The sequence below is a fragment of the Nothobranchius furzeri genome, chromosome 13 (genome assembly GCF_043380555.1).
Source record: "Nothobranchius furzeri strain GRZ-AD chromosome 13, NfurGRZ-RIMD1, whole genome shotgun sequence".
Classification (NCBI taxonomy): domain Eukaryota; kingdom Metazoa; phylum Chordata; class Actinopteri; order Cyprinodontiformes; family Nothobranchiidae; genus Nothobranchius; species Nothobranchius furzeri.
In genome coordinates, this window is record NC_091753.1 from 22,209,069 (window position 1) to 22,225,429 (window position 16,361).

Consider the following 16,361-nt stretch of genomic DNA (forward strand, 5'->3'; position numbering starts at 1 on the left):
CTCACAGTCCTGTTCACCTCAGCTCTCCAGTCATCGTAAGCCCTTCCAGCCTTGAGGAGGTCCACAGTTTTGTCTCTGGTGTCTTTTGACAGCTCTTGTGTCTTGCTTGAGGTAGTAGTTGGAGTCTGACTGACTGATGTGGACAGGTGTCTTCAACAAGCTCAGACAGGTGCTAATATTTTAGTGGAGTAAAGGTGGACTTGTTAAAGACAGAGTAGCCAGAATTCTTGCTGGTTGCCAGGAGTTCAAATACTTTTGTGCAGCAGTGGAATACAAATAAATTCTTAAAAAGTCGTACAATGTGATTTCCTGAATTCTTATAAATGCAGTCGCTAACAGTGAGAATGGACCCACATGAATTTCAGACCCCTCCATGATTTCGAAGTGGGAGAACTTGCAAAATCGCAAGGTGTTGAAATACTTCTGTTCCTCGCCGTACATGAGGGCGTCAATCTGCCAGAGTGGGTGGGTCTCTGTTGTTCCAGGTATCTTCTTTAGAGTTCCAGATATCTTGTTTAGTTCCTGGTACTGGACTTTGTCATGCGTGCCTCCGTGTGACAGAGGCAGGAGATGTGAGGCTCAGCTTGTTGGATAGAACATTTTGATTTAAATCAGTGAGTATTTAATCCAGCTGGTGTGTCAGGTATTAGAGTCAGATTGGCACAGTAGATAATCTGAAGCTCAATGATCAGGTCAGTGAGTTCCTTTCACATCCTCTCTGCCCTCCATGGACTTCCCCTTTTCACCGGCGCCGTGCAGTTGTAGTTGACATGCTGGCATTCATGGCATCCCTTCTCGGCTCTGCCTCTCTTCTCGTTCTCTTGGACCCTTTGACACCAGAAGGGGAGATCTCTCTCTCTCTCTCTCTCTCTCTCTCTCTCTCTCTCTCTCTCTCTCTCTCTCTCTCTCTCTCTCTCTCTCTCTCTCTCTCTCTCTCTCTCTCTCTCTCTCTCTCTCGATGGAAGCTGCAGGAGAACTCTAGGAGTGATTTGTTCCCATACGTTGGCTTAGCGTGGTGCTTGGTGGTGTACCTAAATGTGCAGATTTTTCCCAAGATGGGACCTCCACTCCCCTCCTACTTTGAGCAGATCAAGGGTAGAAAAAAGTTTATTTTAATCCTTAAAGGGATTAAGAACCCCATGAGTTATTAAATGAAACCTGTGTCTGAAAAAAGACAAATTACTGTACCACCAAGGACTTGGGAACCGTTCTCTACAACGAGCTTTGGAAAAGAAAGTAGATTAGAGGTATCTGCATTTTGATGACCAGTAAGCACCTGGGGAAGCATGTCTTTCCTCATCGGGTCTTTCCACAAAAAGGAAATACATATTACTTTACTATGAGAAAAACCAAAAGTCAGGTTAAAACTGTTTACCTCTAAGCCTTCAGCCTAAACGCCTCTGCAGCCAACTTCTGTAAATCTGAGACACAAATTCAGTTAATCTGCACAAATGTTACACAATATTTACTGGAGTGAAGACAAACAACAGTATTTTGTAATAAAAACTCTCATCTTGCTCATCATTAACAGAAGGTAGAAAATACCAGTTGAACTAAGCATGTTTGATGTTTTTAGAGTTCAAACAAATTACACTTAAGTTCTTTTACAACCTAATTTGAATGGTTGATGTTTGTAGAATGTTTGTAACTTTTTTATGAAAATTGATCATCATAATCATTATAAATTATCTGAGGTGCAAAACAAATTTCCAAGCTGCAGCAGTTCACAGGGTGTTATGTCTTGTCACTGAAAGTGACTTGATTGTAAAACTGATCTACAGAAGGATTTTAAAATCTGTTTTCCAATTTCCTTTTGTTTTCTTTGTCCTGAACCTTTTGGGAAACATTATAAAATATGCACTATACCAGCTCTATGTCTGCAGACACTGAATGATTAATTTTCCTTTGGATCCTTCTTTTCTCCATCCACAGCTGGAGATCCGATATGGACAATAAGGCATTAGAACCTGATTGTGTGACTCTCTCCATGGAGGAAACCGTCTTCTGTAATGGAGCCAGCCAACCTTTAGCTCTCCCTCAGCTGCCTCAGGACCCATCCTTGTTTGACCACATGAAGAAAGTTGAGAGCCAGATGACTGATGCTCAGTGTTTCTCACACCTACCTAAGCGCTCACCTGTGGACCTGGAGTTTATCAACGTCTCCTATACTATTCAGGAAGGACCTTGCTGGAAGAGAAGAGGTAATGCAAGCGTGGTGCACATGTTACAAACTGTCACAAGTACAGCTCAAAATATTAGAATATCATTTAAGAAAGTGTAGCTCATATTAAAGTGCTCAGCATAAACGAGTACACCCCACTACATTTGTCAAAAAATCTTGAGTTTTCTTTCAGAATCAACATTTTTTATGAGACACCAAACTACAAAATACTCCCACAAATGTGGTCCATTGATTGCAAACAAGAAACATTTATTTGCAAACACAAAAAAGTGATTTTCCTAACAAATACTTTCAAGCCCATGTTGCAAAAATGAGTACACCCCAATTATAGTCTTAGGAGAAAAGCCACACTTAAGACTACAAAATTTGAATGAACAGGCATTCAACCACAGGTGAGTCTGATGATTCATTTAAAGAGGGACTGCACACCATCAGAAAATGTAACTCCACCCCCAGTCAAGATTTGAAAAATACTATGAAAGTGGGCGTTGCCAGGAGGCACGGAGTGGCATGGCCAAGTGTGGGGAATTTCCATCCTGGGAGGGAGGGGGAGTGGGAGGAGACAGTACCGATGATGTCAAATTGTACCGGCACCAGTCGATCACAAGTTTAAAAAGCAGTAGCCACTTTTCTGCCACAGGGGGCAGCACCAAGATGTTTTTAGACCTAGATTCTAGATTTAATCAAGTTTACACCGACATGTCAAAAAAATGCACAGAAACAGAAAGATTGCATTTGTAAAGACCCAGTTATACAGTTTATAAGCAAAATATTATTTTCATTTATTTATTTTTTATTTATAAAGCATGTTTAAACAGCGACTACGCCAACCAACGTGCTCCACAAGACGATAGGACACCAAACCAGAAGACAGCAGCATAAAATAGATAAAAACACTTAAAAACTAAAGTAACAGATCACCAAACTAGAAAACAGCGTCGTCATTAGATAAAAATAAGTTTAAAAAAACTAAAATAACAGACAAAATTAAGAGTTAAACAATCTCAGCTGCAAGCCAGGGAATAAAAATATGTCTTCAGACGTACTTTAAAAGTTGTAAAGGGGGGGGGGGGGGGGACAAGTTGGACCGTCAGGGGGAGTTGGTTCCAAAGCTTAGATGCACAAACTTAAAAAGCCGTTCGCCACGTGCCCTATAGCGAGCTGGAGGGACGAGCAGAAGGTGCTGGTCAGAGGACCTCAAGGTTCGCACCGGAACATAGGGGCTTAAATGCTGTGCCAAATAAAAGGGTGCCATTTCATTCAAAGATTTATTCACCAGCAGTAGAATTTTAAACTTAATCCGAAACTGAACAGGAAGCCAGTGCAAATTTGCTAAAACAGGTGAGATGTGTTGCCATCGGTCTGTGTTTGTTAGAAACCTCGCTGCAGCATTCTGTACCAATTGGAGGCGTACCATTAAAGAGGAGGGAACCCCATATAACAGAGCTTTAGCATAGTCCAAACGTGACGTTACAAAAGCATGAACAACCATGTGGAGATCTCTCTTGTAAAGGACCGATTTTAATTTAGTCAGCCGGCGAAGATGAAAGAAACACGACCTGACTATCTGGTTCATCTGTGTATCCATTTTAAAATTGGTGTCCAGTATGACCCCCAAACTTTTAATTGTCGGCTTCAGAAAAACTGACAAAGAATACGGCAGAGATGGCTCAACAGCAGAGGGGGAGCAGGGGACAAAAAAAAAAGCCTCCAGTTTGGAGCTGTTTAGATGGAGGAAATTGGCAGAAAGCCATAACTTCATTTAATTCAGGCAGTCAGTCAGATGTAGTAGTTTTTGTTGCAGGCTTCAACCAATATTAGTAAAACTGAAGGTTTTGTCCCCTTAGTTATATTCACTTAATTTCATGTTAAGGAGTTAAACAAGTGTTCAATAAAACCAGCTTTGTGAACATTCTGGAAATTGTCCTTTTGTTCATTGAGCTACTGATTAAATTCATACTTTTTAAAAGGGGTGTTCTCATTTATACTGAGCCCTGTATATAGATTCAGTACACAGAGTGACGTATTTCAGGCTTTTATGTGTTTTAGTTTGGATGATTATGAATTTTAGATCATGAAAATCCAAAGTTCAGTGTCTCTATAACCCAGAATCTGGGACCTTGATTTCCAAATGAGCTGTAGACTTAACGTTCATCTAAAAAGAGGACTTTAGACCACTGAAAAACACTCCAGGGGACTACAACTTGCCCACGCTGTCATGTTGAGAGCAAGGAGGAGGTTGTTAGGACCCAAGATGCAGTAACCCAGGATGACACGAGGCAGGAGTTGGTATAAAGTAAAAATCCTTTATTTAGGAGGAGAACCAAAAATCCAAAAGCTCACATTCTGAGCAGAGAACTAAAAACTGAGACTGGAGACAAAACAACGCTGACCAAGAAATACAATGGACCGACAACAACACAGAGACAAGACAGGGCTTAAAAAGACTGGGAGGAACAATTAGGGAAACAGGAAGCAGGTGTGTGGAGTGAGGGCTGGAGGGAAGACAGGCGACAACAATTATCTAAATGGGGAAGCAGAACCAAAAGGGCAGATAAACACAAAACTGAACTAAAAGACTGAGGGAAGGACTCACACACACACAATCACACCCAAATACATTCACACACACCAAATTGGGGAATGGACACGCACACACCCAAACAGACAGAGCTGGGGACAAAGAGGCTGGAGCTACAACTAGAGGGAATGGGGATGATCGAATGCCCACAAACAGAAAACACAATAAATGAGACGCAGACAAAGGACACATGAGGGAATCTAGAGAGGGATGGAGGACACCAGGAGACACATAAAGGAGGGGGCAGACGCAGACCATGACACACGCAAATAAATAAATAAATAAAAGGGGTCTAAAACTTGTGTAACTTCCTTTGCAGACTTTGTGATAAGGACTTGTGACACCTGTGTATGCATCTCTGACATCCAGTCTAATATTTGCACTTGTATAATTAGGATTATATCATGTGTAATAAGAAAAGGTAAATGGCCTGTGTTTGATTTGGCACCTTCCAGAGTTTTACAACCCCCCAAGGTGCTTTACAACACAACCAGTCATTCACCCATGCACACACACATTCACACGCTGGTAGTGATGAGCTACAGTGTAGCCACACTTGCCCTGGGGCGCGCTGGTGCCACCGGTCCCCCCAACCATCACCAGCAGGCAAGGAGGGTGAAGTGTCTTGCCCAAGGATATGACTACAACAGACAGGGCTCGAACCTGCAACCCTCCGTTAATGGGGTGGGCACTTTGCTCCTCTGCCACCACCGCCCTCACAAATGGAAAACAAATCATTTTGATATCTGCAGTAATTTGGTCAGAATAGAAGCTTTTTGATCACAGAACATTTTTTATTTTACATTTTATTAGAAATTGTGCGTCATTTGCTGGTTGAGCACAAATTATGTATCTTCAGTTTGACTAAATTATTTTAAAATACTCTTTATCAACTAATGCAAGTAGTTCACAAATATATTTCAACAGCTCAACAAAAATTGTCAGTCTATGTCTGTGAACCCATCCTGAAATAAGCTTGGGTGCTAGGCTGACGTGAACAGATCCTACTCAGATTACTCAGCTCACCGGGTCACCTCGTCCACATAATCGACGTTTTTCTTTGTTTCATTAAGCAGTTCCATAAATGCACTGTTTAGTTTTGCTGCAGCAAGGAGATGAAAAGTTAAACTAATTAATAATTAATTCTGACATTCCCACATCCATGATCTGATAAAACAGCTCGACTGATGTCAGATATTGTGTACCAAAGGTGAAATGATCAGTATGGGCTTTTGATAAATTAATAAACTAATTTAGTCTGTTGTTGGTTTTTTTTTCTAATTGAAACGTTAGAATGAATGAAAATTCACCGTAGCTACCCACTGTGCAAAGATCTAGTTTGGACGTCCTACAGACGTGGTGTGGACCGACAGACTCAATATAGACATGATCTGCACGTTCATGCAACGTTGACTGTTTGCAGGGTAAGCTTGCCTGGGTGGCCTTGTTTTCTAACGCTACAGTTTTATTAATGTGAGACACACTCAAACCTCCAAATCCATCAGCTGTCAACCAAACCGACCAAATAATTGTGTTAGCATTATGCCAGGAGTTGGTCACTAGTCAAAGGTCCCTACGTGGCTGGGCTCTGCCCATGAACACAATCAGTGTCTACTGCTTTGACTGAAACAGGTCGTGAGTCAGGCCAATAGTTAATTCAAGTCAGAAAATCAGAAACAGATTTTTTTTAAAACAAACAAATCTTACTCTGATTTTAGTAACACTGCAGTTAGCCTAGGGTTTGTTTACACTTTCAGTACAAAGACCTGTAGCGGAGTATTTCCACACTAATAGCACACACTGGATCATATCAATGTGTAAATGAAACACCCAAAGAATCTGGAAGGTTTTCTGCAGTTTAATAACTAAAACAAACAACTGCAACCAAAACAAAGGAACACCCAGGTATTAGTGTGAAAGAACAAAAACATTGAAAACTTATCAGTGAGAGAATGTGAGACGGAATCATTAACAAACCTAAAACCAGGTTAAATCCTAGTTAAAGGATAACCAACATGATGTCGTGTTCCGTGTCCCTTTGGTCCCCAGCCCCCTCCAGGTGTCCCCTCATGTTCTATTAGGCCCTGTCCACACGTAGTCGGGGATCTGCCAAAACGTAGATATTTTTCTACGTTTTGGCCTGTCATCCACACGAAAACTGAGTTTTTTCACACGAAAACGGATCTTTTTAAAAACTCCGGCCAAAGTGAAGATCTGCGTTTTCTCCGTTTTGGGTGTCTGCGTGTGGACAGACAAAACCGGAGTTTTAAGGTCCGCAACGTCACTTTCCGCAACACAAAAATGCTGACATCACGTGTGCGACCTGTGTTTACTCTAGCCGGCATCATGGAAGCCTTCAGAGCTGCGCTCTGTCACTACCCGATCCATCATTTGTCCAAGCGCTTTTTGCTTGTTTGTTTTTGCAAGCGGAATTACTGCTCCTTGCGGAAGACCACAGACGAAGGACGAGGTTAAGAACGGGGGAAGTACTGCCGCCTACAGGTCTGGCATGTCCTTAACAACGTATTTATCAGGGAACGTGTGGACAGAGTTTGTTTTTAAAACGAGGTGGTGTGGATGCAAGTTTTTGGAGGGGCGGATATTCGTTTATTAAAAAAAACAGCTACGTGTGGACTAGGCCTTAGTCTCTCCACAGTAGTTTTCTATAGGTTTATGATTTCAGTTCTTTAGTCTCCTTTATGGGCCATTCCCATCTGTACCGGGTCGGCCCGGGCCGGGTAGCCCCAGTCGGCCCCAGCCTGGCCCGGTTGATTCCACACATCCTTGCCTTAAGCCCCTGTGGGCTGATTCTACCCACCAATCAGAGGCTTGCTCTAATGGAAGGTGTGATTGGGCTGATTCTACCCACCAATCAGAGGCTTGCTCTAATGGAAGGTGTGAATTTGCTGTCAGCAGTGGGCGTGTTGGCCCTGGTCGGCCTGAAGCAGTACCCCTCGGGAAGAGGGCCAAGAATGAGCCTTGGTTGGCCCGGGAAAATTCCAGGCCACCCAGATATGTAAACAACCTACGCTACCCGGCCCGGGCCGACCCGGTACAGGTGGGAATGGGGCTTTAGTGTGTGTGTTCCCTTCCCCACTTCAGATCATTCATTTACTTATTAGTTTCACCTGTGCCCTGTGTCCCCACACACCTGCTCCTCGTCTCGTATCACCCAGCCCTGTGTATAAAACCCTGCCTGTGTCTCCAGTGTTTGTCGGTTCATTGTCTTTCGTCAGCGTTGCTTTATCCCCGTCTCTAGTAACTATACATTCTGGCTCATGAGTGATCTTTTATTTTTGACTTTTTGAACTTTAATTTTGGCGTAGAGTCCTGCAGTTTTTTTTTTTGAGTGTTTTATCCTAATAAAAGGATTTTTTTTATTCATACAACCTCTCCAGCCTTGAGTTGTGTGGTGTTCTGCGTTTTGGGTCCAGTCCTCCTGCGCTCGCAGCGTGACACATGATGTTCACATCATGAGGCTGAATTAAGGAAACACCTTTTTTATTATTTTATTAGCTGCACACATGATTGATGGAGCTAAGCTAACAGGAGCCTACGAGAGCCATGATTCCCCATTTAACAGAATACTACATCAGATGTGTTTATATTGGTTCTGGTTTTTTTTTGTTCCTCAGACTGAGGACACTGTTATTGCACTGATGGCACAACCATGCTTGGAAAAATCCAGTTTATTCTTGAAATGTTTTAAGGTTTAGGTATTTGATGTAGCAGTGGTCTTGTACCAGTTATTTACATTAGTTAGTTACAGGTGAGACCATATTCAAATGTTTTGACTTTCACCTGAAATTTTCATACTAAGTGTCTGAAAGCTAGTTTTGTTGTTTCCAGGATTCAAAGCTTTATTGAAGTGTCTTTCTGGAAGATTCTGCAGCAGGGAGCTGATTGGAATAATGGGGCCCTCGGGGGCCGGAAAGTCCACTTTAATGAACATTCTAGCTGGATACAGGTGAGAGAGCAAAGCTTTCTTTCCACTGAAGGTGGTACTATTCCTGCTCCTTTTCTGGATGGTTCCGCCCTTCCAACCAGCACAGTGGTCTTAAGTGTTATGTGTCCTTCGTGCTGTTCAGAGAAACAGGAATGAAGGGGGAGATCCTGGTTAATGGGAAACCCAGGGACCTGAGAACATTCAGGAAGATGTCCTGCTACATCATGCAGGAAGACATGCTCCTGCCACACCTTACTGCCCGGGAAGCCATGATGGTCAGGACTTTTATTCTGAGCTGCAGCTAAAACCAAATTGGACTTTTGATTTGATCAGATGATGATAGTGAATATTTTGTTGTTTCTACAGGTTTCTGCCAACTTAAAACTGAATGAAACACTGGAAGTGAAAAAAGAAGTGGTGAGCATACAGCTTAACACAAAAAACACATATAGAGATGTACGTCCCCTGAAATTCAAACCATTTAACAGCACACATAACCTCAGGCAGACAAATAGGACTCAGATGCATGAAGATCCATTTCCCAACAATCCTCTCCTTTGTTTGAACACACTTTGAATAAAAGGGGGCCGTTCATTTCTGCATATGGATTCTTTTAAACCACTTCTGTCTTAAAATTAGCAAGTTTTATAAATGATATCACATTTGTTTGTGCAAGGTTTCTCTCAAAGCTAAGTGTTTGTTCTTTATTGTAAAATGGTAAAACCAGGAATTTTCACTTTAAATAAACGTAAATGCATGCAGAATCCACAGGTTGTACAGAGTTATGGCAGACTGAGATTGTATTTATTCACTGTCCGATGAGGTCAGTAGAAGTAACAATATTACTCTTTTACTCTCAGCCATGACAAATCGATCACTGATTTGTTTTTCTGTGACTAGATTAGAGGCACCAACAAGTTAAAGGAACAGTGATGCTTTAAAAATCAAAAATTTAATCATGACATTTAATTTGTGGAAAATCTAAATCTGCTTCACTAAAATGAAAAATGTGGAGGATGGTTTCACTGTCTCCTTCTGTCTGTGAAATTGACCCTTTAGGGCAGGGGTGGCCAATCCTGGTCCTGGAGGGCCGGTAACCAGCAGGTTTTGTGGTTTTTCTGCTTCAACACGCTTGATTAGCTGGTTGAATCACCTGTGCAGCAGCTCATCAGGCTCTGCAGAAGCCTGTTAATCACCTGCTGATTGAAATCAGGTGTGTTGAAGCAGGTTAAAACGAAAATGTGCTGGATACCGTCCCTCGAGAACCAGGATTGGACACCCCTGCTTTAGGGTGTACAAAGGTCTAAACATCTGCAAGACTGCTCTTTTCATTAGTTGTGCACCACTGGGGTATTTAAAGCAACTGGTGAAGCCTGATGGCCGTTTTCACTCCTGACACCAAACAGTAGGGAGCCCTGAGTGGTGACTAAAGCTATCTTTACACTATTGTAGCCGTGATGTCTGCAGTAGCACTGATTTGTTAAGGGACTTTTGCTTTCACAGCTAACTCGGATAAAAGATGGGTGGCAGGTAGACAAAGCTGTGGATCTAGTCTGCATACGTCTACAGACCTGAGCCGCATGGCATCACTTCTCTCTCAGTTCTTCTGCGACACTAACATAAAAACCAAATGTGTTTAAATATCTTTCACATCCTTCATAAACCTGTTTAATTTCATGTTCTGTTCACAGGTCAATGAGATTCTCACTGCTTTAGGGCTCCTTGACTGCGCTCACATCAGGACCAGCTCTCTGTCTGGGGGTCAGTGTAAACGTCTGGCCATCGCGTTGGAACTAGTAAACAATCCTCCAGTTATGTTCTTCGACGAGCCCACCAGGTGAGAACGGCAGGTCATCAATTTATTTATTATTATTCATTTATTTTTAAGCTTTTTAGAACTTTAATGCCTTTAATAAAGCAAAAGTTCATGTGGATCCAATTAATATACAAAGGGTTATAGCAGACCTGTGAGCTGTCAGAAGACTTGGACTTAAAGAGCTAATTGCAGGTTAAAATTGTTTTCTAATTCATATAAAATTCTGTCCAAAAAATACTATTTAAAAAGGTTATTGTGGATATTTGGTTTTAAAATACATAACAGCAGAGTTTTTCTAGTAGAACGTGTCCTTTCTCAGCAAAGCTTGTTTCTAAATGTGAACCTCTGACGTAACCAAAGGGAGTCAGAAGCTAGGCTGCCTCAGCTCAGTGTGGAAAGTGGCTAGTTTTAGGGTAGAGAGGTCATGTTATCCAGTCCGTGTGTGTGTTTACTAGTGGCGGGTTGTGTTCATGTTGATAAAATATAGTTTGTGAAGGCTGTACCAACTCCAGCGTGTCTGGACATCGAGTCCCCAGGTTTCCAGACAAGAGGAACAACGCCTCTATCTCCATACCTGAGGGTGTTTTGGGCAGCTGAAAAGACGGACTTCTGTAGCCCGCATTGGTCGGTACCAGGACAGGGAGGTCCGCGCTGGGCTCTAGAGACCTGTGGTGGGGTTTGACAAATTTAATGCGGATTTCTGGAACTCAGATCACCGTCAAAACCAGAAGAGACGCGTGACTCAGCGGGCCAACTGGTTTCCGGGTTGGAGCCGGATCAGAACCGCCGCCTGGACCACCAGGAGAGGATGCGTGGCTTTTAAAAATGCCAGCTCGACTGTCTCGATCGTGTTTGGGTCAAATCCAGCTCACAGATGCCCGCATGAGCTCCAGAACTGCGTGTCTCTCTCAGCTCAGCGGACCAGCCAAGCAAGCTTTCTGGGTCGGAACCAGATCAGAACCACCGTGGACCTCTAGGGAACGATCGTGTGCAGCTTTTAAAAATATCAGCTCAACTGGCTCGCTGGTGTCTGGGTGGGATCCCACTCACAGAAGCCCGCATGAGCTCCAGAACGAGATCACAGGCGTCTCTCCCTCTCCCTAAGCTAAACTACGATATGTGAACAGATGTTAACAAGTATGAGACCGCTGACAGACACCCATTAGTATTAATATTATTATTAACTGACCGATACTATTTTAATTGTCTGGTACACGATAGTAATCTGTACAATATTGTGATTTTAGCACACGAGTTTAAGCTAACATGGTTAACTCACCAGACACCTGCTGCATCTCCTCCTTATTCTCTCTGCTTTGGCCGATCGTTTCTCCCTCTGGTTTGTCTTTGCTCTCTGGGGCGTGCAGCAAACTCATAACTTTATGGTTTTGGTCCATCATGAGTATAATTGTAAACATTTAAAGTTTCTGTCAACGCCAGCATTATAATATATATTTTTCACTGGATTAAGCTAACAGGACTCCCTCAGATGATGTCACTTGGTTTGGCCAAAAAATTAACTTTCACAAAAAAGACTCTAAAAGCCTAAATAATTGATGGATGTGTAAAAAAAAAAACTTTTAAAATGAGTTTCTATTATGTTTCTCTAAACATCGGTTCATGGGAGTCTCTAACCTGCAATTTGCTCTTTAATTTCAAGTCCAGTCAGTGTTGATAACTTTAGAACTCAACTTGGACTTTAATGTTACTATGGCAAATCTGCAAAATTAGATAGCTTAAAAGCATTTTTCATGCCTCTAAACAACATTCTAACAAATATATTATGGAGATTTTTTTAAATGACTAAATTAATAAAAACCTCAGCCAATAACACGGTTCGAACTGAAACCAACGGCTGGACCATCCGTTTGTCTGTCTCATCAGACCAGTACCCTTCCACATCCACTCGTTATGTGCTCACACATTTCACACCAGAACACCACTGGTGTGAGGTTCTCTAATGAGTAATATCAGAGAAGGATGGCCAGATGCTGCAACTTCAACTTTAGAAAAAACAACCAGAGTCCCAAAAAGAAAAACACCATTTGAAGTCATGGACAACAAAAGATGTTTGATGCTGCAACTGGTGTTTAGCTCTCTCTCGTTTACTGTGGCAGTGTGTGTTCCCATGTAAGGTGGAGCTGACCTATAAGAACGATCAGCTTGTATTCTCATTAGAGACGTAGACACATTTTAAGAGGAATTCAGAGTTTATAGGAATTGATTCTTAAATCATGAAACTGGTCAAATGACTTGTTTAGGACCTACAATTTCAAACTCTAGGATTTGAATTAGTCATTACTTGTATGAAAGGACAAGACTCTGTCCGATTGTTGTACATCCACTCTTGTTTGATTTTATATACCCATGTTTATTTTGTGTTTTATCCAAAATTATTTTAGCTGTGATGTGTTTTATTATTGGTGAGTTTTTAGTGTTTAATATGTTTTTTGTTTTTCTTTTGTTTTTGTGCTTGTTTATTTTTAACTGTACAGTCAACAGTGTGAAATTTATAGAAATAAAATAAAATTGGATTGGATTGATGTTAATAGTACAAATTTATTTAAAATCTTGTAATTCATATGCACCTTCCCATAACAGGTCATGCAAATCCCGACTGGCATGCTCTTTTTGGCAGAACACCTGTTAAATTGCACCCCACAAAAAAAAAAAAGAAAAGAAAACATTTCATCAGCCGCTACTGTGTTTTTCTCAATATGTGTTTTTAGCTTTTTTCAGCCTTTTTATTTAGTGTCATATCACAAGAATGGTAATTTGGTGCCCCCTAGTGGTGATATGTAGTTAATGCATCTAAGATATAACATTATGAAGATGCCATGACTGCACCCCGCCCAATAAAAAATTCATCAGCCACCACTGAATGCAATACACTGCCACAGGCTAAACTCTCCCAGCTACCATAAGGACCAATTTGATATGCCACCCCAAAATTTTCTTTGGCCCCGTCTGGCTACCCTTATCAAAATTTTCTGGGGGCGCCCCTGCAAACAGGACATTTGGATGTAAATATATAATGAAGTTTTTGACAGTCAGACATCTGGTTTGATCAGTCTCTTAATGTTCACACCACCTGTCTCTTAAAGGCAGTTTGGTGCTGAGCTGTCTGACCAATGAACTCATGCACAGATGAAGTAAAATGTTGTCTAAACTAACCAGAATTTTACTGTCTTAAAATGTGATGTTAGAGGACCCAGAGAGCTGTTTTAGAAGGAAAGGTTTTTAGGAATGTCTTTAGTGTTCCAATTGAAAGCTGACAAAGCAAAATACAAATAAAACCTGGAGCCAACAACTGGGAGGTAAAACAGTGCCAGTGAGGAGGTTACCAGCATCCAGCTGGACTGGGACTGGCCCAAGGACCGAAGGAAAACCGGGAGTCTGACTATCAGGGAGGGAGTGGTATCTCATAACAGCCACCCGGGGAAATTTAGAGTTTTGGTTTTTTTTTACTTGGTGATGTTTAATACATAAAAAAAATATATTGTGTTTGTGAGGCCCATTATGTGAACCAGCTTGTTAGGCCAAATATTTAAAGGGCATAAGTTACCCTTAGCAAACTTTAAGTTCACATATGTAAAGGGTTAATTTACATCTATTTAAGGAACCATAGGACACAAGATTCCATAGTAAATATGAAATCAATCTTATGGATCTTTGGGTAATTTTAACCAGAAGATTGGAACTTTTTATTGCAGGGATTATGTAACAACTTCATGTTAACTGAGAGACAAGAGAAGAGAGAGTCACGTTTAACACGTTTAAGAAAATTTATTTCTAAACAACTTTAAACAAGACTAACTCTAAATTCTAAGTGAATGGATGATCTGGTGTGAATGAGACATGAGATGAATGGTGTGTGTGAGTGATGTTGTCATCAGAACTCTCGTGTCCGGAGAAGCAAGTCTGAATGATGTTATGAGGTTTTGCTCTTAAGCTATGATCGTAGTTTCATGAACAAATAAGACGCCATGTTGTCGCTCCACACATACCCTTCAGGATGAGACCTCCGTACAGATCCAGAATGCCAGGTCCTCGAACCCCCCTTCGGTACCGGAGCCGATGAAACAGCATCAGCAGTACGACAGACTAGTCTCTGGATTGTCTCCAGGTAAAAAGCGACAGTTGGTTGACAGCGTCAGATGGACCCTGAGGGTCAGTGAGTTCAGCTTTTATTCTGAAGGGAACCGTTGCTTGGTTGGTAAGTGCAACAGATTTTATCCAACTTGTTGGTTCTTTGCTTAAAAAGCAAGTCCGGGTGGCCGGTCCGATACTTCTCTTAGAATATGGTGAACTGATCTAAGATGGCGTGGGGACTGGTTTTATTAATCTGGATGTTTTGATTAATGGACGAATCTGTTATATTCCCGCTAGCTCAGGCAGAAATAGGAAAAACAGGCAGCGTAGACTCGAGTCTCAGAACACCATCATCCTTTATTCTACTCCTTTTCTTCTTCACATCGCAAACACCACAGTGCCACCTTTTGGTCAGATACAGGAACTACATCTAAGAACACAACATATTTCCCCCTTGTTTAGAAAGATCTCAGGGTAACAGAAGAAATGCAGTTATAACAGAACTAATCAGAATTAGCTTTCCAGACACATTCCAACCTGTCAGGGTACTCAAATAACTTGACTGAACACCCAAGGCTTATATACTTTTCTCATTCTTACTACTTAAGCCTTGAAAACAAATATAGTCCTGAATGTTTAACAAACTTCTATGTCATACATATCTATCTATGTCATACATGACAACCACCTTTTTTCACTTCCTGTAACACTTATGCATTAAGACCAGAACAATACAATAACACAGCCTTCTTTTCTTTTTCTTTTAACATTTATCCCAACTGCCCCCCAAAGGCCATAGATGAACATTCAATGTTCAAAGTCCTCCAGCCAAGCTGGTTTCTTTCTGATTCTCGCAGGCCTCTGTGGACCTACTGGTTGCTGTTGTTGTATGGGGTCAGGCGAGCACAGAGTTGGCTCTGATGTTGCCGGGATAAGAGACAGATGAGAAGCATTCCATGTACGGCCATCCTCTAGGACATATGAATGTGAACCCGCTCTCCGTATAACTCTGGTTGGATCCTGAAACTTGGACAAGCCCTTTTTCACATGAAACGGTTTACGTACTCTCACCAAGCTGCCTTCCTTGATCTTTGGCACTCTTGCACCACGTTTTGCATCTGCGTACTTCTTTGCAGCTTGCTGTTTCTCGCTGACCCGGGAGCGTAACTCCTTGTTAGCTTGGGATGTCAGTGATGGTACGGATCCTACATTCACTTTAGTGTGCATTTTCCTTCCAAACATCAGTTCGTAAGGCGTGAGTCCAGTGGTACTGTGAGGGGTTGCACGGTATGCCAGCAGAAAGTTAGTAACAAAATCCTTCCAGGGTTTCTGTTCCTGCCTCGCTGTGAAGACTGTCTCTTTAAGAACGCGGTTCCAGCGTTCAACAGCTCCATTAGCTTGGGGGTAGTACAAAGACACCTTCCTGTGCACAATGTTCCTCACCAAAAGAAAATCAGCAAATTCCTTTGAGGTGAATTGTGTTCCGTTATCACTTACAATCTCAGTCGGATTCCCAAATCGAGAGAAGATTGAAGTCAGGAAGGCTGGGACTGCAGCAGTGGTGACAGTTGGCATGAAGGCAACCTCTGGCCATTTGGTGTAGTAGTCGGTTAGAGTTACAGCATATCTACAGTCCCAAGTCGCCATTTCAAATGGGCCGACCACATCAATGCCCACTTTTTGCCAGGGCCCATCAGGTAATGAGACCGGCTGTAGTGGTGCTGGGTACGTCCTTGCAGTTTTA

The 16,361-nt window shown here is 41.9% G+C and overlaps 1 protein-coding gene across 1 annotated transcript in view; it reads left to right on the forward strand.

The window, feature by feature from the left end:
* The first annotated feature begins 528 nt into the window (after positions 1 to 528).
* The window catches only part of LOC107373509 (ATP-binding cassette sub-family G member 4), a 34,475-nt gene continuing 18,642 nt past the window's right edge, over positions 529 to 16,361 (forward strand). Inside the window, exons 1-6 of the mRNA XM_070543397.1 lie at positions 529 to 614; positions 1,933 to 2,201; positions 8,613 to 8,730; positions 8,852 to 8,984; positions 9,076 to 9,126; positions 10,401 to 10,546. Coding sequence (XP_070399498.1) covers positions 1,946 to 2,201; positions 8,613 to 8,730; positions 8,852 to 8,984; positions 9,076 to 9,126; positions 10,401 to 10,546 — 704 coding nt within the window. The 5' untranslated portion in view covers positions 529 to 614; positions 1,933 to 1,945. The remainder of the gene's footprint in view (positions 615 to 1,932; positions 2,202 to 8,612; positions 8,731 to 8,851; positions 8,985 to 9,075; positions 9,127 to 10,400; positions 10,547 to 16,361) is intronic.